Source organism: Engystomops pustulosus, chromosome 4, assembly GCF_040894005.1.
Source record: "Engystomops pustulosus chromosome 4, aEngPut4.maternal, whole genome shotgun sequence".
Taxonomy (NCBI): domain Eukaryota; kingdom Metazoa; phylum Chordata; class Amphibia; order Anura; family Leptodactylidae; genus Engystomops; species Engystomops pustulosus.
Window position 1 is genome coordinate 48,205,663 of NC_092414.1, and position 23,661 is coordinate 48,229,323.

The 23,661-nt window shown below is 43.7% G+C and overlaps 1 protein-coding gene across 2 annotated transcripts in view; it reads right to left on the bottom strand.

Annotated features, from left to right (window-relative positions):
* Positions 1 to 6,585: 6,585 nt before the first annotated feature.
* SAR1B (secretion associated Ras related GTPase 1B) overlaps positions 6,586 to 23,661 on the bottom strand; it is an 87,982-nt gene continuing 70,906 nt past the window's right edge. For both annotated transcript variants that reach the window (XM_072150628.1, XM_072150627.1), the window contains exons 6-7: positions 8,083 to 8,214; positions 6,586 to 7,277 (exon numbers count right to left, since the gene is read on the bottom strand). In XM_072150628.1, coding sequence (XP_072006729.1) covers positions 7,161 to 7,277; positions 8,083 to 8,214 — 249 coding nt within the window. In that variant the 3' untranslated portion in view covers positions 6,586 to 7,160. The remainder of the gene's footprint in view (positions 7,278 to 8,082; positions 8,215 to 23,661) is intronic.

The following is a 23,661-nucleotide window of genomic DNA, read 5'->3' on the forward strand; positions in this document are numbered from 1 at the left end:
GGGACCACATCATCAATTTCAGATCAGCATCTGTCCATATATGGTCTCCTAGGGCTTCCCCAGACACAAGCTCTTTATTTAATTGAATTAAATAAATGTTTACCCAGTCTGGGATTCAAACCCCAAAGCATTAGAAATAGGAGTCTCTACCAACTGAGCTATAAGCCCAGTGATTATCTAGCTGAGGAATTTTTTTAACTAAGAACTGTTATCTGTTACTGTTACACTGTGACACAGACTCAATGCACTGATATTTAGAGATGGATCTTCTCAGATAACATTATTGTAATTATTGAGACAATTATTATAAATTTTATTATTTTTATTATTATGGAGACAATTATTAATAATAGTAAAAATAATAATAATCATCTCAATAATAATAATAATAATAATAATTGTCTGAATAATTACAATAATAATCTCTGAGAAAAACCATCTCTATATACCAAGGCATTAAATCTGTGTCCCAGTGTAACAGTAGCAGTAACAGTTCTTAGTTACCAAAACTCCTCAGCTAGATAGTCACTGGGCTCTTAGCTCAGTTGGTATAGTTGCTGTGTCATTATTGCTCGTGGACTCTACAGTTTCTAGGTTCAAATCCCTATCAGATTAAAAAAAATTATTATTGAGATAATTTTTAATATTTTAATATGGTTAAAATTTGGGGCGTGGCCAGGGAGTGATTGGGGGTGTGGCTTAGGGGGATTATGTCCTACTTTCCCTTTCACAAATGTTGGGAGGTATGTATTACTGACTGCTCCACAATTATTACTGACTGCTCCACATTTATTACTGACTGCATCACCTTTATTACTGACTGCTCCACATTTATTACTGACTGCATCACATTTATTACTGACTGCGTCACATTTATTACTGACTGCTCCACATTTATTACTGACTGCACCACATTTATTACTGACTGCATCACATTTATTACTGACTGCTCAACATTTATTAGCGACTGCATCACTTTTATTAAGTACTGCTCCACATTTATTACCGACTGCATCACATTTATCACTGACTGCTCTACATTTATTACCGACTGCATCACATTTATTAATGACTGCTGCACATTTAATACCGACTGCATCACATTTATCACCGACTGCATCACATTTATTACTGACTGCGTCACATTTATTACTGACTGCTCCACATTTATAACTGACAGCGTCAAATTTATTTCTCTGGAGAGAAAAAATATCATGGGTTATGGGGATAAAACATTTATTTAATTCTTAAAGGTTGGACTTGATGGACTTGCGTCTCCTTCCAGCCTTATATACTATGATACATTTATTACTGACTGCTTCGCATTTAATACTGACTGCTCCACATTTATTACTGACCGTGCCACATTTACTACTGACTGCTCCACATTTATTACTGACCGTGCGCCACATACACTCACCGGCCACATTATTAGGTACACCATGCTAGTAACGGGTTGGACCCCCTTTTGCCTTCAGAACTGCCTCAATTCTTTGTGGCATAGATTCAACAAGGTGCTGGAAGCATTCCTCAGAGATTCTGGTCCATATTGACATTGACATCACACAGTTGCCGCAGATTTGTCGGCTTCACATCCATGATGCGAATCTCCCGATCCTAGATGCTCTATTGCATTGAGATCTGGTGACTGTGGAGGCCATTTGAGTACAGTGAACTCATTGTCATGTTCAAGAAACCAGTCTGAGATGATTCGAGCTTTATGACATGGCGCATTATCCTGCTGAAAGTAGCCATCAGATGTTGGGTACATTGTGGTCATAAAGGGATGGACATGGTCAGCAACAATACTCAGGTAGGCTGTGGCGTTGCAACGATGCTCAATTGGTACCAAGGGGCCCAAAGAGTGCCAAGAAAATATTCCCCACACCACCACCACCAGCCTGAACCGTTGATACAAGGCAGGATGGATCCATGCTTTCATGTTGTTGACACCAAATTCTGACCCTACCATCCGAATGTCGCAGCAGAAATCGAGACTCATCAGACCAGGCAACGTTTTTCCAATCTTCTACTGTCCAATTTCGATGAGCTTGTGCAAATTGTAGCCTCAGTTTCCTGTTCTTAGCTGAAAGGAGTGGCACCTGGTGTGGTCTTCTGCTGCTGTAGCCCATCAACCTCAAAGTTCGACGTACTGTGCGTTCAGAGATGCTCTTCTGCCTACCTTGGTTGTAACGGGTGGTGATTTGAGTCACTGTTGCCTTTCTATCAGCTCAAACCAGTCTGCCCATTCTCCTCTGACCTCTGGCATCAACAAGGCATTTCCGCCCACAGAACTGCCGCTCACTGGATGTTTTTTCTTTTTCGGACCATTCTCTGTAAACTCGAGAGATAGTTGTGCGTGAAAATCCCAGTAGAACAGCAGTTTCTGAAATACTCAGACCAGCCCTTCTGGCACCAACAACCATGCCACATTCAAAGGCACTCAAATCACCTTTCTTCCCCATACTGATGCTCAGTTTGAACTGCAGGAGATTGTCTTGACCATGTCTACATGCCTAAATGCACTGAATTGCCGCCATGTGATTGGCTGATTAGAAAATTAAGTGTTAACGAGCAGTTGGACAGGTGTACCTAATAAAGTGGCCGGTGAGTGTATGTACATACATAAACACACACATATCTACACTAGCTTTATATATTAGATTTGTGTAAAGCCCAGTTCATCTCTCCATTGTTGCCCCTCCATCTACCTGTGCAAAAATATATCTGCAGCCTGTATCATTTTGGAAGGGTGCCTTGTATATGTGTAACTCAGATGCTAAATAGAAGACATTATTATGACCTTTAGTTTACAGTTTTCATTATGCTCTTTGTGGTAATATTACAGCAAGAATACATTTTTTATAGAGAGTCTACCTTTTGTAGTACAAGCCTCATTTGCAAACCTTAAATGTACTCACAACCTTGCAAGATAATCTGATTCATACCTAAACACTAGGCCAAATGTTCTCTCTGCCCCCCTCTATGCTTTCTCTACCCCAGGATTACGTGCTTTCCGGCACCTTCCTGCGCTTGTGTGTCATGTCCCTTAAAGGATCATGTAAAAACTATACTTCAAAGACAGCTTTATCATAATTCATAGTTCTGTAATCAGGGTCCTTAGATACTTTTGGGGTGTCAAGCTAGAAATTAATAAAAAATATGATCCCAAGCCCACACCATGGTACAGGTGTAGCCACGCCCATCTCACATGACAAAGGAGGCAGAATTAGGTAGAGATTTTAAAAAGAACATGGCAGCATCTACCCTTTGTAAGTCTTTTGGGGAATTCATTTATCACATAGATAGGCTGCCCGGAGAAACTTCTGCTGAAACCCCATAGCATGAATGGAGCTATTCGTTACTTAGGCATTAGTTTTTATTCCCTTTTTATTTTACAACTGTTTATGTATTTGCCTTTCCATTAATAATTGAATGAATGAAACATTGATTATGGCAGTGATATGAGAGAGTGATGACTGAGAGAGTAACATTTTAAGTAAAGATGTCATCTTGCGTAGGTGGACTTTATGTCCTAAATTTAGAGGCTCTCTAGCATAGGTGCACCCTGCAGTGTAACTCTAGAGTGGGGGGCTTTGTCACTCTGTAATGGAGTAGCATTACGGACTAGTAAACCATTATTTAAATTCGAAAACTAGCAGCGCAAGCTATGAAGGGGTAATGGAGACCTTGCATACGTGTAACACTATGTGGAATGGAAGGTCAATTGGGAAATTTCCCCCAGTTTCTGTATTTAGTTTTCTATTCTTTTCTATAGTGGAAGAAGATAAGGGAAACTTTATAACGGAATGAACCCTTAATCTACAAGAACAAGAATGCATACACACTGGACTAAAATGCTGCAGAATTTCCACACAAATTTTTTTTAGCTGCAATGCATCACTGAGGTGTATCTTATGATGTTCTGCAGCATCTGAGGTGTTTATTATTAGGCTCTGCAGCAGCTTAGGTGTGTATCACGATGTTCTGCGGTAGCTGAAGTTTGTATTCTGATGTTCTGCGGCAGCTGATATGTGTATTACAAGGTTCGGCGATAGCTATCAACATAGCTTAGTGGGGCACAAATTTTTGTTGCATGAAGAATAGTGCAGCCGCGCCACAAAACAATCACATGCGACCCAAATGTGGCGCAGATACTCCTTAACCGGTTTGCGACCGCCCGCCGTGTATACACGGCGGCGGTCGCGTTCCGATGCATGGAGAGGGCTCGCGGGCCGAGCCCTCTCCATAGCCGGTAAGTCTCTGCTGCATATTGCATCAAAGGCTTACCGGTAACACCCGCGATCGGTGCAGGCACCGATCGCGGGTGTTTTCTTGCTGATCACCGCCGTCAAAGCTGCAGGCGGCTTCAAACATGCGCCGCCATGCGCCGCCATCTTTCCGAGGATCGCCGCTCCCCGTGATGTCATCGGGGAGTGGCGATCAGTCGCCATGGTAGCTTCGGGTCTCACGAAGACCCGAAGCTACTTCGGGTTAACCCATTCATTACAATGTGCTATCAGCACATTGTAATGTATGAGGAGTAAAATCCCCATATACTGCCATACTGTAGTATGGCAGTACATGGTAGGATCGATCAGACAACCTAGGGTTAAAGTACCCTAGGGAGTTTGAAAAATAGTAAAAATAAAAATAAAAAAAAGGTAAAAAAATATATATATATATAATAAAAAAATAAATAAACAGTAAAAATCATAAACACATTAGGTATCGCCGCGTCCGAAAATGCCTGATTTATCAAAATATAATAACGGTTTTTCACTGCGTTTAACCTCGTAACGGAAAATCGCATCCAAAGTCAAAACTGGCACTTTTTTGCCATTTAAAAAAAAATTAAAAATTCGATAAAAAGTGATCAAAAGGTCGTACCGTCCTAAAAATAATATCATTGAAAACATCATCAAAAGTCGCAAAAGATGACCCCACCCTCAACTCCATACAACAAAGTATGGAAAAGTTATAAGCACAAGAAGACTGCAAAATAAAAAAAAATTTTGTTCATGAGGTTTTAAAGGAAACCTACCACCACAAATCTACCTATAAAGGTAGATCGGGTGGTAGGTGAATCAATGGGACGTGAGGATAGCCCTTTTAAGGGCTAATCCTCACGTCCCCGCACTGTTTTGTAAACTTTTATTACCCTAATATGTTAATTTACTTATGCGGCTACTGGGGCGTGCAGTAGCCGCATCTGAGGTTACACGAGGCGGCTACTCCACGCCCCGGTAGCCACATTACCCCTCCTACTCACCATGTTCGGCGCGCAGCTGCTCGTAGCTGCGCGCCCTCGTCCGCCGATCCTGCCGTCTGCGCATGCGCAGAACAGCAGGCCCGCGCCTGCGCGGTCACTGCTCTGAAGCCGGGGCTGCACAGACGCGGGCCTGCTGTTCTGCGCATGCGCAGACGGCAGGATCGGCGGACGAGGGCGCGCAGCTACGAGCAGCTGCGCGCCGAACATGGTGAGTAGGAGGGGTAATGTGGCTACCGGGGCGTGGAGTAGCCGCCTCGTGTAACCTCAGATGCGGCTACTCCACGCCCCAGTAGCCGCATAAGTAAATTAACATATTAGGGTAATAAAAGTTTACAAAACAGTGCGGGGACGTGAGGATTAGCCCTTAAAAGGGCTATCCTCACGTCCCATTGATCCACCTACCACCCGATCTACCTTTATAGGTAGATTTGTGGTGGTAGGTGCCCTTTAATTTTTGTAAATGTATGAAAACATTATAAAACCTATACAAATTTGGTATCCCTGTAATCGTACCGACCCAAAGAATAAATTAGATCCGTCATTTGTGGCGTGAAGTGAAAGCCGTAATATCCAAGCCCACAAAAATACGACACAAATGCTTTTTTTTCACCATTTTCACTGCATTTGGAATTTCTTTCCTGCTTCCCAGTACATGGCATGGAATATTCAATGCAATCACTATGAAGTGCAATTTGTTACGCAAAAAATGAGCAGTCACACAGCTTTTTACGTGTAAAAATAAAAAAGTTATAGATTTTTGAAGGTGGGGAGTGAAAAATGGAAATTAAAAAACGGGAAATGGCCCGGTCCTTAACCGGTTAAATACCTGTGCAAGCAGTTTGTACAGAAAAGAATGTGCAGAAAACTGGAGCATAGCCCTTAGTAAATTAGTTCAAGGCTTCAATGGGGGATATTTATCAGGGATCTGCGCCACCGCCCTAAAATAATCGCAAATGCTAGCTTATTGCTAGCACTGGTATTCGCTAATCCTCCACATATATATTCCAATATTCCCCAATCCTCCACATTCACGCCAGTGGGGTGTGAAAGGTGGGTGAGGCCAGCCGCCTGATTACTCGCTGCAGCCACCAAATTTTCACATGTATAAACGCTGTGCAAGACCCTGCCGGATACATTAATAAAGCCTCTTGATGTATCGGGTTGCGTAAGAGCAGCAGCGGGGCTGTCATACGTCGGGCCCACTAGCGCCGCGTATGATAAATATCCCGCAATGAGTAAAAGAAAAAACTTGCTAAATATACACACATTGAATAACAAAAAAGTATACATCAAGAAAGAGTTGTTGGAATCAAATAATACTTTATATGTGAGAATTTGATGATGGTTTACATAGTAAGAACAGAACACAGTAACTTTATTGGAAAAAAAGCACAGTTGAAAAAAGACCTTGTTAGTCAAGTTTGCATAGAAGATGAGATGGAGGCTCAACATCTGTGGGTATCCTGTGGTATTTGCCGCCAGATGTTGCTGCTGGGCTTGTAGATCCTAAAATGGGCAGAATCCCATCCTACGCACTATGCCCGATCTATGAAACTCGACCAACCACTGCTGTCTGCTTGAGCCCTTACATGGCGGGAGGGGCATAAGTCCTGTGTAAGGAAAGAATGTGCATGTGTGGGGGACAGTTAAAGGTTATCATTACGAGTATTGCCCTTGGCGTTCCTGGTTTTGGTTCAAATAACAATAACTAATACACTTATATAATAGAGTTGTGAACTGGCACTAAATCATGATTTAATGAGCCATTCGCAGTTTCACCGTTAAGCACCGATTGCTTTAAAGTGTATATCTACCTCTCTTTGTGTCAATTAATCCAAGAAACTAAATTTGAGCAAAATAGTGAAAGAATGTATAAAACCTTTCATCATTATTCAATGTATTGTGATAGCCAACGAAATCCTTCCCCATAACCTTGTCTCTTCAGTATACTACACATGAAAACTTCAAGAGGTCTTGTGTTTAGTTGCTTTAAAGACACTTTCCCCTAGGAATTGAGAAAAAAATCTTTATTAATTACAAACAACAGACATTATACACAATAAAACCATTACACAATAAAACCATGGATTGGTGTTTTAGGCTGAAATAGGGAGTGCCAGAGATAACAAAGCTCTGTGCTCTGCATTTTCCAACACTCTCACACTATTGAATGGATTACTTAGTGAGAATGCAGCAGTCATGTATTTATTGTGTCAAGTCAGATGCCCGGGCTCCTTGACACTGTGGGCCTCATAGCAGCTGCTGTGGCTTCTACCCATGTAGTTACAAACCCATGTAGTATGTGTTTATATGTTGTGTTTATACTATATGGATTTGTATGTATTGTGTGTGTGTATAATGTATGTCTAAGTATATGATATATATATATTATATGTGTGTGCATGTTTGATGTCTATTTACTGTATATGTTATCAGTATAAATGTATGGATGTGTATTCACTGTATAAGAATATGAATGAATACATGAGGGCATAAATTTGTGTATTTGAGGATACACATGTGTGAGATATATATATATATATATATATATATATACACACACACACACACACACACACATGTGTGTGTGTAAACATGTAGAAATGTGAGTGTAGAAATGTATATTAATGTATTAATGTGTGTATGTATTAGTGTAAAAATGTGTTATGGGGTTCGGGCCCTGATCAGATTGTTATTCCCAACCCCCAATAACATGAGAAGTTGACAGCACCCTTCTAAATATTGCAGTTTCCCCTACATTGATGGAGAAACAATGATTAAAACTATTAATTTACTAGTCAATCCAATACCTTTCCTGTTGTGTGACCATAAATTCCGAATGTATGTAAAAGTCTCTCCTCACTGATAGCCTCTGGTCTATCAATTTTGTTGCCAAGAAGCAGTATAGGTACACTTCCTATTGTTTCATCACTTAGCAATGCCTAAAAGACAAAATCGGTTATTAGGGGTAGAATAGGGGCACATGTATAATTGCGTTTATGCTGCCTCTTTTCAAAGTCGAAACTAGTATTTTGAGTGTGATATAATACCCAGAGAAGTATCATGATACTCGATACATATATCCAATACTTTCAATACATATACAATACTTTCAATAAAAGAAAAAAAGTATTACCTGAATTGAACATTAAGGGTGTGGTCACATGGGGCGTTTACATTGCATTTAGAAACACAATGCACATGCCAGGGGATGGGACCTTGCATATGCGTGTTCCAATTAAACAAATGCAATCAGTAATGATCAACGAGCATATTGCAAGGAGTGCTTTAGTTGTTTTTTTATGACAGTTTATTATATATGTTGTAATGTTTGTCCTGGTAATGTTAATATAAAATGCATAATTTATTTTGTGTCTTATACATATTAATTAATGCAATTTACTGTATTAATTATATGTTAAAAAAAGGGATAATGTAGTGATATATAGAGAGATCTCTGTGAAAATACATCTCTATATACCAGTGCATTGAGCTTGTATCGCAGTGTAAATCTATGGATGCTCTAGTGTAGCTCTTAGTTAGATAAAATTCTTCCATTGACAACCAGTTAGCCCATAGTCTTGTGGATGGAGGTTCAGAGTGAAGGTTCAGAGTTCAAAATCCCATTAGGGCAAAAAATTATTTAATTGCATAACACCTCCTGTCAGGTGAAGCCCTGGGAGATGTACAAACACCATATGAAACACCCTGCCAATACATAGGCAGACTGGTAGTTGCAAACAATGCCCTCTCTAGCTTAGGAGTTGACAAAGGGAGTCGCAAGCCCTATGTGAAGGTTCTAGAAGCTGATCATGATGTAATAGCAGCTGTAGATCCTGCCTGAACATGGTTAAGTGAGTGTAAGTTATTGACCAATGATGTTTCTGCCATGTACACTGGAAGGAGAAAAAAAAACCTGGGCAGGGAGTAGCACAAGGTCCAGTCTGTAGGTGCATGCTCCATCAACCCCTGCCTCTACCGTTCCTTCACGCACTGGCTATTTGCATTCATTTCAAACTATCTTCTGGGTTTTCCCTCTTTTGGCTTCTCAAATGGTTCCCACTAAGGTCAATACCTTATGTCCATGATTGATGGGCCCAGACATTTGATGTATACTCTGCACTCGGCATACACAGACAGATGTGTACAGATCTCTACACACATATTGTGATTTAAGATTAACAGTAGCCAACACCTTTTTAAGCATGTATTTATGAGACTGTCTACGGCACAGATTAACAGTAGCCAGCACCTTTTTAAGCATGTATTTATGAGCCTGTCTACGGCACAGGTTTTTCTCCCTTCGGGAGCTTTAATTTTAAGGCTTTTTTTGTATAGTATATTCCCACTTTAACACAATTCACAGATTAAAAGTTATGTTTTAAATAAGTTATCCACCGATTTGTTACATTTACTTTGGTGGATTAAGTGGGGAGTCTACACTACCCTCCCTTGTGTATTTTTGTTTATTTTTTCGTACTGATCCAAAGAATAAAAGAGAGGTGTAATTTCGATTGCATATTAAAAACTGTAAAAATAAACGCCCATTAAAATATGGCGTAACTGTGTTTTTTTTTACAGTTCCACAACATCTGGAAATTTTTCCAGCTTCCCAGTACATGGCACAGAATATCAAATGTTTAAATATTAAACTAGAATCTGCAATTTGTCTCACATATAACAAGCCCACATATAGCTTGTAAATAAAAAAAATCTAAAAGTTGTGGCTTGTAGAAAAGATATGAGTTAAAAACAGAAATGCAAAAAAAGAAAGAAACTTTCTCTTGAAGTGAGCACATGTTTCGATGATACATAGATTTTACTTTCTATAGCCATACAACCCTTTTAAGGAACACTGGATCTATAATATGAGTTAGCAGCAAATATTAATGCAGATTCACTCTCAGCACATTTATGAGTATCTGATGACATCTACTGGATGCCAAGTTTTGTTACTATTTCACAAATTTAAATTCTCTGTTACTCCTAATAGTATTAGTATTGGGCAACAGAGTAAAACTGAATATTTCCAAGGAAATTATTTTTAATTTATATAAATGACAAGAAAAAAAAAGGATAGTGTCTGCTTCTCAACTGTCTTTACCCTGGAAAATCCCTCGGCGGAAGACATGATGAGGGATAATGAAAATTCTCTTTTTAATGTCAACAGTTTAACCTAGGAAGAAGTGCTGCGCTGCCTCCAAACCACTACAAATCACTGGGCCCAGAGGGTTTACACCACTACTGTGATAGACAGACCATTATTTTTAATATTTGAAGATTTCTTAACCCCTTCACGCTCTGCGCCGGATATATCAGCTGCAGAGCTATGAAGGGCTGAGCCCTCTTCAATCAGAGATGGGCTTTGCTGCATATTGCATCAAAGACCTATCGCTATTACCCGCAGGTGTTAACCTCTTCTTTGCCGGTGGCGAAGTCGCCGGCAGCACTTAAAACGTGGCAGCGCATGGGCACCACCATGTTACCTCTGATTGTCGCTCCCCCAAACATCATCGGGGAGGCGATCGGTAGCCATGACAGCCTCAGGTCCTTGGGCTCATTGTAATGAATCACATGCAAAAACTCCATATACTGCAATACAGTTTTATTGGAGTATATGGTAGGAACGATCTGACCATCTAGGGTTAATATACCCTAGAGGGTCTAAGAAATTGGAAAAAAAAAAAAGTTTAAAAAAATGTATAAAATATTAAAAAGTCAAATCACCCCCCTTTCCCTAGAACTGATATAAAATATAATAAACAGTAAAAATCACAAACACATCAGGTATCGCCGCATCCCAAAATGCCCAATCTATCAAAATATAAAAACGGTTAGAAACTGCGGTGACCTCCGAGACGGGAAATGGCGCCCAAATGTCCGAAAATCGAGTTTTACACCCTTTTACATGACATAAAAAATGTAATGAAAAGTGAGCAAAATGTCGCACAGTCCTCAAAATGCTAGCAATGAAAACGCCAGATCATTTCGCAAAAAAAAAAGACATATAACACAGCTCCGTACACCAAAGTATAAAAAAGTTATTAGCGTCAGAAGATGGCAACATTTTTTTCTCCGTATTCGTAATTTTTGAAAAAGTATTAAAACGCAAGACATGCTCTAACTGTCCACTCCCCGCCCCCCATATCCCCCTACCCTTCCCTATCCCCTTTTGAACCCCGTTACCCTATTGTATATTGTCTTATCTTTTATCTGTAAACTACCCCCAAGTTTTTCAACTACCCTAGGTTGATATGTTGTTTTGTTACTGTTAGAAGTTAACTTATTGCTTTATATGCGATGTATACCATTCTCTAAGTGTACATACCTAGATTCTCTCAGTGTACACGCATGCCTGACCATAAATTCTCATGATAATGATTTGCCGTTACACAAATCCCTTGTCAGAACACACAAGGAGTACTGTGTTCAGTTTTGGGTACCAGTGTATTAAAAGGGCCTAGAAAAACTGGAACGGGTGCAGAAGAGAGCAACCAAGATTATTAGAGAAACTGGGCGACTAGAATACAATGATAGATTACCAAATTTGGGATAATTCAGTTTAGAAAAAAGGTGGCTGATGGGAGACCATATTCCAATGTAAAAATACCTGATGGGCAGAAGAAGGAACTCTCCGAAGGTATACCTAGACCTGTGGCCAGGATAAGGGTCATCCTCTATGCCTAGAGGAGAAGCGGTTCTACTATCAGCATAGACAGGGATTCTTTACTGTAAGAGCAGTGAGCATATGGAAATTTCTGCCGCAGGAGGTTGTTATAGTGGACTCTGTACGTGTTCAAGAGAGGCCTGGATGCCTTTCTGGAAAGCACGGGTTATGGGTAAAAAACATTGATAGACTTGCGTACTTTTCCAACCTTATATACTATGATGATGTGTAACAAGCAGTGGGTGATGTGGCTTTTGGTGGTTGTGTGCCTCTATGGCAGCGGTTCTCAACCTGTGGGTTGTGACCCTGGTGGGGGTCGAAAGACCAAAACACAGGGGTCGCGTGATTTGTGGCAAAAACGGAATAAAACATGTGTGCAATATGAGGACCTGTCGGCTGGTGTATACAGGGGAAGCTGGAGGACCTGTGGTGATGTCATCATCACATGACCCTCTGGCTTCTCCTCTATACAAACTCCCGCGGAACAGGACTGCTCTGCTCACATTGAGTAGAAACTACAACTTCAGGCAGCAAGGGGGCAGGAAGGGGGCACTAGACCTGGGGCAGGAAGGGGGGCACTAGACCTGGGGGCAGGACGGGGCGCACTAGACCTGGGGGCAGGAAGGGGAGGAACCAAAACTGGGGGCAGGAAGGGGAGGAACCAAAACTGGAGGCAAGAAGGGGAGGCACCAAAACTGGGGGCAGGAAGGGGGGCAACAGAACTGGGGGCAGGAGGTAGGGGCAAAACTGGGGGCAGAGGGGGGAACTAGAACTGGGGGCAGAGGGGGGGACTAGAACTGGGGGCAGGAGGGGGGGGACTAGAACTGGGAGCAGCAAGGGGTGGGTAAACTAGAACTGGTGGCAGGAGGGGGGGAGTGAAAACTGGTGGAAGGAAGGGGAACTAGAACTGGGGGTAGGAGGGGGGACTAGAACTGGGGGCAGGAGGGGGGACTAGAACTGGGGGCAGGAGGGAGTTAGAACTAGGGGGCAGTATTATAGTAGTTATATTCCTGTACATAGGGGGCAGTATTATAGCAGTTATATTCCTTTACATAGGGGGCAGTATTATAGTAGTTATATTCCTGTACATAGTGGGCGGTATTATAGTAGTTATATTCCTGTACATAGGGGGCTGTATTATAGTAGTTATAGTCCTGTACATAGGGGGCAGTATTATAGTAGTTATATTCCTGTACATAGGGGGGCAGTATTATAGTAGGTATATTCCTGTACATAGGGGAGTACTAGGAAAACAGAAAAAAGGGGAAGAAGGCAAAACAAGAGGACGGCGCCTCGTGTATTATTGTGGGGTAGGAGAATATATCAAAGGACGTCAGGGTCGTTCGAGGGGATGGGTGTAAAGGACACCCCCCCTATATGTTATGCTCACCTTAGTGCGCTAAAGAATACGCATAAAATTACATCAATAGCTGCCCATCAGCTTGCCGGTGTGGGTCCGTCGGAAACGGTTAGCCGGTGTAGTCAATTACAGAGTTGGGTTGGGAAACCAAAAAGAAAAACTGGCACGGCGCTATTCATAGTTTCATAGTATATAGTTTCATAGTATATAAGGCTGGAAGGAGACGCAAGTCCATCAAGTCCAACCTTCAAGAATTAAATAAATGTTTTATCCCCATAACCCGTGATATTTTTTCTCTCCAGAAAGTCATCCAGGCCTCTCTTGAACATGTACATAGAGTCCGCCATAACAACCTCCTGCGGCAGAGAGTTCCATAGTCTCACTGCTCTTACAGTAAAGAACCTTTGTCTATGGTGATGGTAGAATCGCCTCTCCTCTAGGCGTAGAGGATGCCCCCTTGTTCTGGTCACAGGCCTAGGTATAAAAAGATCTTTGGAGAGATCCTTGTACTGTCCGTTCAGGTATTTGTACATTGTAATGAGGTCTCCCCTCAGTCGTCTTTTTTCTAAACTGAATAATCCCAAATTTTGTAATCTGTCATTGTATTCTAGTCCCCCCATTCCCCTAATAATCCTGGTTGCTCTCCTCTGCACCCGTTGAAAGGATAGTCTTCTGGTAGGATTATAGGTTTATTAGTTCCAAAAGTAAACGCGTTTCGGGCAGAATGCCCTTCTTCAAGTACAATATGGAAGAGGGTTTAGTCCTTTGTAGGTTGTGTATCCATCCACCAGCATGAGAAGACAATGTCACTATTGCTGGTCCCTGGCTGTGTAACACCTCCAGCTCTGCATGCAGTATAGCAGACTCCCAGACTGCAAAAACCAGTCTGGGAGTCTGCTATACTGCATGCAGAGCTGGAGGTGTTACAAAACCAGTCTGGGAGTCTGCTATACTGCATGCAGAGCTGGAGGTGTTACACAGCCAGGGACCAGCAATAGTGACATTGTCTTCTCATGCTGGTGGATGGATACACAACCTACAAAGGACTAAACCCTCTTCCATATTGTACTTGAAGAAGGGCATTCTGCCCGAAACGCGTTTACTTTTGGAACTAATAAACCTATAATCCTACCAGAAGACTATCCTTTCAATAGCGCCGTGCCAGTTTTTCTTTTTGGTTTCCCAACCCTACCCTGTACATAGGGGGCAGTATTATAGTAGTTATATTCTTGTACATAGGGGGCAGTATTATAGTAGTTATATTCTTGTACATTGGGGGGCAGTATTATAGTAGTTATATTCTTGTACATTGGGGGGCAGTATTATAGTTGTTATATTCCTGTACATAGGGGGCAGTATTATAGTAGGTATATTCCTGTACATAGGGGGCAGTATTATAGTTTTTATATTCTTGTACATAGGTGGCAGTTTATAGTCATTATATTCTTGTACATGGTTTGGGGTCACCGCAACATGAGGAACTGTATTGCGGGGTCACAGCTTTTAAAAGGTTGAGAACCACTGCTCTATGGTATTCACCCTATACATGGATCTGGACTTTGCTGCAGAGAGATCACAAGGCCGCTTACTCTTGTGGTGATCCCAGTGTGGATAGCAGCTGGCCCAGCTTGCACAGAAGCTCAGGCAGAGGGGTAGTCAAAGTCAGTCTGAGTTGAGGCAGGCAGCATAACGTAAACAAGCCGAGGTTTGTGGCAGGCAGCACACGTTCAGAATACAAGCCGCAGTCATATAACAGGGAACGCCACCAGCGTTACATGATGATGATCTTAAGGCCCCGTGCCCCTAATTCCAAGCCATATCACGTCTGGTAGATTGCGCTGTGTCCCTCACCTATATGAAACATTTATTGTGACCCCTCAATAAATGATAATATATACTATACCATCCAAACATATTTTTATATAGTTTTCGCTGAATGAAAAAATACTTTACTAACTAAAAAAAATCTGCTGCTTCTTTCTCAGAGTTAACTATAACCGTGTGTTAAGCATAAATAACATTTTATGGACCGACAGGTGCCTCCCTAAGAAAAAAGGTTTGCTTTGAGCTTTAGATATGCAGGTTTTTGGAAATGGAGGCTGGCTTGGTCATATGAGAAGTGCAACACCCCTGCAGATGCAAATGATTAATATGTGTTGCAAACTTATCCCTCTCCATGTCAGGAGGTTCCTGGTGAGACTTATCACCTCACTAGGAGGTCTCTAGCATGTCGGGTTGTTTGGCGGACATGCCCCCCGACTTGTGTTGCATGAAAGCCGGCACCGATGCGCCACAATCCGATCGTGTATGACACAATCCTCTGCGCGATTAGGCGCAGAACATAGTATGTTGAGAAAATCAAAAATCTGATGTAAATACTTTTGTGTAAAAACTACAAAAGTGCTTAAGGAATGATACCTTTATTAGCTAACCAGAAAAATTATATTTGGTGCAAGCTTTCAGGGCACACAGGCCCCTTCTTCAGGCATGGATACAAATGAAGCACTGAGAGAAAAACACAATATTTGAGAAATGTTACAATAAGATAATTAGTACATATATTGAGACTCAATTAAGATATTGAAAATCCAACTCAATATCTCAATTGAGTCTCACCATCTGTACTAATTATCTTGTTGTAACATCCCTCAAATATTGTGTTTTTCTCTCAGTGCTTCATTTGTATCCATGCCTGAAGAAGGGGCCTGTGTGCCCTGAAAGGTTGCACCAAATATATTTTTTCTGGTTAGCTAATAAAGGTATCATTCCTTAAGCACTTTTGTAGTTTTTACACAAAAGTATTTACATAAGATTTTAGGCGCAGAACAGAAATAGTCGGGAAACCCGACAGAATCGTGGTCCACGGACCCTTAGTAAATGTGCCCTATTGTTTTCCATTAAACACTTGGAAAACATATTTGCATTCTTCCCAGAATTCCCTAGTGGAGCATCCATGGCTTTAAGTCTCCACACGCCTTTAAGGTCGCCTTAATTGGCAATCTCTGCTTAAGGAGAACACATACTATCTGGCTCTGGAGAAGGGAGTCAGTCAAAGAAGTCAGACCATGTAGCAGAGGTGTCTTCGGCAAGTTGCCTGACACCTTGGCCAGCCAGGAGACTAGGCACAGAGCAGAGCTCCACATCAGAACTCTGTTCCATCTCTACCAGCCCAGCCTGAAGCTTTTAACCAGGCTGCGAGCATACCTTCCTAAGGACTAGAGGTCTAGCCAGCTACCTCCATCAAGTTTTGCTGCAGTTGAGGCCGTTGATTGTTCCAATAAAGAACTGTAAGTTATACTTCACCAACATTACTCTGAGTGATCCCTGGGTCTGGCTGTACACCATCACGGGCACCCACATCCTCTATCAACAGGTATCCTATCTACACACCAGGGAGAAACCTACTATGTCAGCCTCTCCCTCCATTTTCTTGCACACACCTGCTGGAGACCTGCCAGGCTGTGGAGAAGCTCTTCGCTCCTGATTAGAGATGTTATTCGAGACGAACTTTTCCCGATGCTCGAGTGCTCGTCTCGAATAACGAACCCCATTGAACTCAATGGGAGACTCGAGCATTTTTTAAGGGGACCAAGGGTCTGCACAGGGAAGCTTGGCCAAACACCTGGAAAACTTAAAAAATGATGGAAACACCACAGAAATGGACAGGAAACAGCAGGGGCAGCATGCATGGATGCCTCTGAGGCTGCTTAATCGCACCATTATGCCAAAATTATGGGCAACAGCATGGCGATGACAGAGTGACAGAATGAGGCTACATAGCATCTAAAACATCCAATAATTGACCCTGACACTATAGAAGACGGCATGTAGCGGCAGGCTAGAGAGTGGCATGGTGACATACCCCAAATGGACTCAGGCTTCAAACCAATTTAAAAAATTCCTTTTGGCGAGGATAACGTGTAGCACTGTATGTATCAGTATTTTGCCTGGTTAAAGCGGCAGAGAGGAACCAAAGGAGGTGAGCAAGAAGCGCTGAAATGATTTCCTATGTGGACAAAAGGTTGACGGTATATTTAGTCGATAACATAGCATGGTGGCGACATAGTGACCAAGTTCCATAACGTATCTGGTGAAACACCCGAAAAATAAGCCTGACACAGCTTGTTTGATAAGGGGACGACATGTGGAGACGACTTCCATGATTAAGAGCGACAGTATGGGCCATCCATATTGCGCTGCTATGATTAAAACTTCAGGTCTCCCGCATGGCGGCGACAGATGGGCCGAGTTCCTTTATGTATCTGGTGAAACACCTGAAAATTCTGCCTGACACAGCTCGTTTGCTAAGGGGATGATGTGCTGTATATCCTCTCACGCTCCAGCGTCTGGGATATAGACAGTTGAAAGTTGCGCATGGAGACATTGGTGGACGCTGTGGAGTATCGTGGAGGCGAAATGGACAGGAAACAGCAGGGGCAGTATGCATGGATGCCTCTGAGGCTGCCTAATCTTGGGATTGAGCTGGCGGTCCGCTGCTAGGCGAGCTTTCGCCTGTCCAAGCCCCTGTCTCTCGGATCATCCACACCCAAAATGGGCCTGGGGGCCAGAAGCGTTTACTTTGAAAAAATTATAATTTTCAAAGCAGGCGGGGGCTACAAACAGCACTTCTAAGAACCTTTTGGATAAGATCAAGTGTAGTACTGTTCTTATAAGTTTTGGTTATGGCGGGTGAGGGGAATGTAAACAGATGCGCAAGAAGCGCTGAAATAATATCGGTAAATGATAAAAGTTTACCAGTATATTTTGTGGATAACACAGCAGGGTGGCAACAAAGTTAACAAGTTTGATGTGGAAGCCATGAAAACAACCCACAATTCTGCCTGTCACAGCTCGTTTGCTAAGGGTACGATGTATCCAGGCAGCTATATGGACGACTTTGGGAGGCAGCTATGGAGATGATGTGTGGAGGTAGCAATGGAGACAACGTGTGGAGGCAGCTATAAAGACGACGTGTGGAGGCTGCTACGGAGACAATTAAATTTGGATATTGCCTGTATGTGGCAGTCCAAAAAAGTTTTCAAACCGGAGGACCGGGTGGGTGGCCCTCCAGAAAAATTAAATACATAGAGTACCTGTATGTGGCACTCCCAAAAATTTTTAAAACAGAGGACCAGGTAGGTGGCCCTCCAGAAAAATTAAATACATAGAGTACTATACCTAGAGCCAGTTGGCCCTGGCAAAAAATAGCCAGTTTCCTCTGCTTTAGTGTACAAAGAGGAGGAGAAGGAGGAAAATGAGGAAGAGGAGTGCATACATTATTCAGGTTGAGCTTCTTTCACCTGGTGGAGAATGGAAATCCTGAGAAATACAGCCTTTAATCATCTTGATAAGCGTCAGCCTGTCAGTCGACAGGCGTGTGCGCTTATCGGTGATGATGCCACCAGCTGCACTGAAAACCCGCTCAGACAACACGCTAGCGGCAGGGCAGGCAAGAACCTCCAAGGCGTACAGCGCCAGTTCGTGCCACATGTCCAGCTTTGAAACCCAGTAGTTGTAGGGAGCTGTGTGATCACTTAGGACGATGGTATGGTCAGCCACGTACTCCCTCACCATCTTTCTGTAAAGATCAGCCCTACTCTGCCGAGACTGGGGACAGGTGACAGTGTCTTGTTGGGGTGACATAAAACTGGCAAAGGCCTTGTAAAGCGTACCCCTGCCAGTGCTGGACAAGCTGCCTGCTCGCCTACTCTCCCTCGCTACTTGTCCCGCAGAAGTACGCCCTCTGCCGCTAGCGCTGTCAGAAGGGAAATACGGTTTCAGCTTGTGCACCAGGGCCTGCTGGTATTCATGCATTCTCACACTCCTTTCCTCTCCAGGGATGAGAGTGGAAAGATTTTGCTTGTACCATGGGTCCAGGAGAGTGAATACCCAGTAATCGGTGCTGGAATAAATTCTTTGAACGCGAGGGTCACAGGATAGGCAGCCTAGCATGAAATCTGCCATATGCGCCAGAGTCCCAACTCGCAAGAATTCACTCCCCTCACTGGCCTGACTGTCCATTTCCTCCTCCTCCAACTCCTCTTCTTCTGCCCATACACGCTGAACAGTGAATGCTCCCCTCTTCTGTCTCGCCAACATTCTTCTCCTCTTCCTCCTCATCCTCCTCCGATATGCGCTGAGAAACAGACCTGAGGGTGCTTTGGCTATCAACAAGGGAATCTTCTTCCCCCGTCTCTTGTGACGAGCGCAAAGCTTCCAACTTCATGCTGACCAGAGAGTTTTTCAACAGGCCAAGCAGCGGGATGCTGAGGCTGATGATGGCGGCATCGCCGCTGACCATCTGTGTTGACTCCTCAAAGTTACTCAGCACCTGACAGATATCAGACATCCACGTCCACTCCTCATTGTAACTTGAGGAAGCTGACTGACCTGACTACCAGTTCTGGTGGAAGTTGACATCTGGCAGTCTACAATCGCTCTGCACTGCTGGTAAACTCTGGATAACATGGTTAATGTTGAATTTCACCTCGTGGGCACGTCGCACAACAGTCGGTGAGCAGGCAGTTGGAGGAGGCGCTGCGCTGCCCTGAGAGTGGCAGCATCTGTGCTGGACTTCCTTCGTGAGCAAATCAGACAGATTGGGGTAAGTCTTGAGGAACCGCTGAACTATGAGATTTAACACATGGGCCAGGCATGCCGAGTTGCAGAGCCGCCACCAGGTTACGGCCGTTGTCACACATAACCATGCCTGGCTTCAGGTTCAACGGTGCCAGCCAAAAAACAGTATGCGCTGTGATGCCCTGTAATAGTTCTTGGGCGGTGTGCCTTTTATCGCCTAGCAGTTTGAGCACCGCCTGGTGTCGCTTAGCGACGGCACTGCTGCTGTGCCTAGAGCTACCGACTGATGGTGCCATGCCCACTGATGGTAATTTGCCGTCAGCGATATATAGTGGCCCTGCCCGGCAGCACTCGTCCACGTGTCCGTGGTCAGGTGGACCTTGTCAGAAACGGTGTTGGTCAGGGCACGGATGATGTTGTCTGACACGTGCTGGTGCAGGGCTGAGACGGCACATCGGGAAAAGTAGTGGCGGCTGGGGACCGAATACCGAGGGGTGGCCGCCGCCATGAGGTTGCGAAAGGCCTTGGTCTCTACCAGCCTATAGGGCAGCATCTCCAGGCTAAGTAGTTTGGAGATGTGGACGTTGAGGGCTTGGGCGTGTGGGTGGGTTGCACTGTACTTCCTCTTGCGCTCCAGCGTCAGGGGTATGGAGAGCTGAACACTGCGCATGGAGACATTGGTGGATGCTGTGGAGGATCGTGGAGGCGAAGGTGTGGTTTTCGCACGGAAGGTGTTTGGGCCAGGGTCCTGGGCAGGGGGCTGACTAGCAGAGGCAGCAGGTGACACAGGGGAAGGAGCAGTCGTGTGCCCGGCCGGAGGTGAACGGCCTTGGTTCCATTGAGTGGGGTGTTTAGCATTCACATGCCTGCGCATACTGGTGGTGGTTAAGCTGGTAGTTGTGGAACTGGTGTGGTACAGGTTGCACACCACAGTCCGTCGGTCATCCAGTGTTTCTTTAAAGAACCTCTAGACTTCCGAAAATCTAGCCCTCGCCACGGGAGCTTCACTACGTGAAACATTTGGCGCTGATGCACCAGCTCTGGCCCTGACTCTCCGTCTGGCCCCACCACTGCCTCTTCCAACCTGTTCTGTCTCAGAAGCACTGTGTTCACCCGGCCTATCAACCCAGCTTGAGTCTGTCACCTCATCATCCTCCGATCCCTCAGTCTGCTCCCCCTCGGACTTCCTGCCCTGACAACAACTTCACCACTGTCTGACAACCGTGTCTCCTCATCGTCTGACACCTCTTTACACACTTCTTCCACTACGTCAACAATGTCATCATCACCCACAGACTGCGACCGGTGGAAAACCTGGGCATCGGAAAAGAGCTCAGCAGCAAATGGACAAGTGGTTTGTGACTCTGGGAAGGGTCCAGAAAACAGTTCCTCAGAGTATGCTGGTTCAAATGCCAAATTTTCTTGGGAGGGGGCAGACTGGGGGGAAGGAGGCTGAGGTGGAGGAGCTGGAGGAGTGCTGATTTTGGTGACATGAGTGGACTGCGTGGAAGACTGACTGGTGGAAATGGCTAGAAGCATTGTCCGCAATCCACGACATCACCTGTTCGCACTGTTCTGGCCTCAACAGTGCTCTACCACGAGTCCCAGTAACTTGAGACATGAACCTAGGGAGTGTAGCTCTGCGGCGTCCCCCTGCTCCCTCATCAGCAGGTGGTGTCTCACCCCGCCCAGGACCACGGCCTCTGACCCCTGCAGTAGTTGGACGCCCACGCCCTCGTCCTCTAACCCTAGCCCTCGGATTCAACATTTTCAAAATTAAAGTGTAAACTGTACATTTTTTTTGTGTTTTTGTTTTTTTAACAAAACGATGCTATCCTATTGCTATGGCTAGTTTCTAATATACACTGACAGCACACAACAGGATTTTGTGCTGTGCCTGATGACTTTGAGTTTTGAAAAAAAAAAAAAAAGAAAGAAAGAAAAGAAAAAGCGGACTGTGCCTAATTCAATCAAACCCCTAATAAATTGTCCCACTTAGGTGTTTTAGATGGATATGTGTGTCACTAAGAGTTAAACAGAACGTTCGCAAGACTCCCTGCAAATTCGTCACAATATGGTACTAGCTGCACTACTAGTGCCAGCAAGGCCAGCCACAAGCATATCAACCAAAAATAAAATATATAACGCTATTGTAGCCCTAAGAAGGCCTGTTGGGTAGTTTCTATATGGCTAGTTTCTAGCCTACACTGACAGCACACAACTAGATTTTGTGCTGTGCCTGATGACTTTGAGTTATAAAAAAAAAAAAGAAAAAGCAGACTGTGCCTAATTCAATCAAACCCTTAATAAATTGTCCCACTTAGGTGTTTGAGATGGATATGTGTGTCACTAAGAGCTAAATATAACGTTCGCAAGTCTCCCTGCAAATTCGTCACAATATGGTACTAGCTGCACTACTAGTGCCAGCAAGGCCAGCCACAAGCAAACGAAAAAAAAAATATATAACGCTATTCTAGCCCTAACAAGGGATGTTGAGTTCTTGTATGCCTAGTTTCTAACCTACAGTGACAGCACACAACTGGATTTTAAGTCACTTTAAGTTTTGAAAAATAAATAAAATAAATAAATCGTCAGACTGTGCCTAATTTAATCAAAACCCCTAATAAATTGTCCCACTTAGGTGTTTGAGATGGATATGTGTGTCACTAAGAGCTAAATATAACGTTCGCAAGTCTCCCTGCAAATTCGTCACAATATGGTACTAGCTGCACTACTAGTGCCAGCAAGGCCAGCCACAAGCAAAAAAATAAAAATAAAATATAACGCTATTCTAGCCCTAACAAGGGCTGTTGGGTTCTTGTAGACTCACTCCTGCCTAACAGTAAGCGAATATAACAGCCTAACGTTATCCCTGCAGCAGCAGCAGCTCTCTCCCTAATTGCATCCAGACAGCGAATGATGTGAGCAGCGCGGGCAGGGGCTAGTCTATTCCAGGGTCACCTGATCAGGCCAGCCAACCACTGCTATCGACGTGTAAGGGTACCACGTCATGCTGGGTGGAGTGCAGAGTCTCCTGGCTTGTGATTGGCTCTGTGATTGGCAGGAGATGCCATTTTCTCGAGCTGGCGAAGTATTCGTCCAAGCAACGAGCAGTTACGAATAAGCTAATGCTTGAACGAGCATCAAGCTCGGACGAGTGTGTTCGCTCATCTCTACTCCTGATACCAAGCCCCATGATAATTGTCAGGCACTTGCCAGCCACTCTAGTATTCAGGACCCTGTCTTCCTCCAACCACTGAATAAGGTCAGGCTCTGGTGGGGGATGTTGTACAAGCACCATCAACCCCTCTCCTTCCACAAACCACACTTTGTATTAGGATCTGTCAAAGCTACAGCATGAATCAAAATGCTGCGGCTGGTTCCAGCATAGGTTCCAACTGGAGCATTATTTTGTTAATATTTTGTTAATATCCCTGCAGATACTCATATATAGAAAAAAGTCCACGGCAGTCCATGTCAAAATCCCTCAGAAGGGAGGGTGCACAGACTCAAGAGTCATGGTATGAGACTCACATGCATATATTTCGAAAAAAATGAGACGGCACTCCAGGTTCCAAAGTGAAAAGAAGGAAAGATTAAATCCTAAACCAGCAATGTTTCTGTGTGTTACTACCTTTTTCAAGCCTTGAAAAAGGGTAACACACTGAAACATTGCTGGTTTTGGATTAAATCCTTCCTGCAGATACTCAGTTAGAGGGTTTTTCTCATAGATGTAAATTGGCTCAAAATGTTTGAGAAAAACTGATCCCGTGGAACGGGATG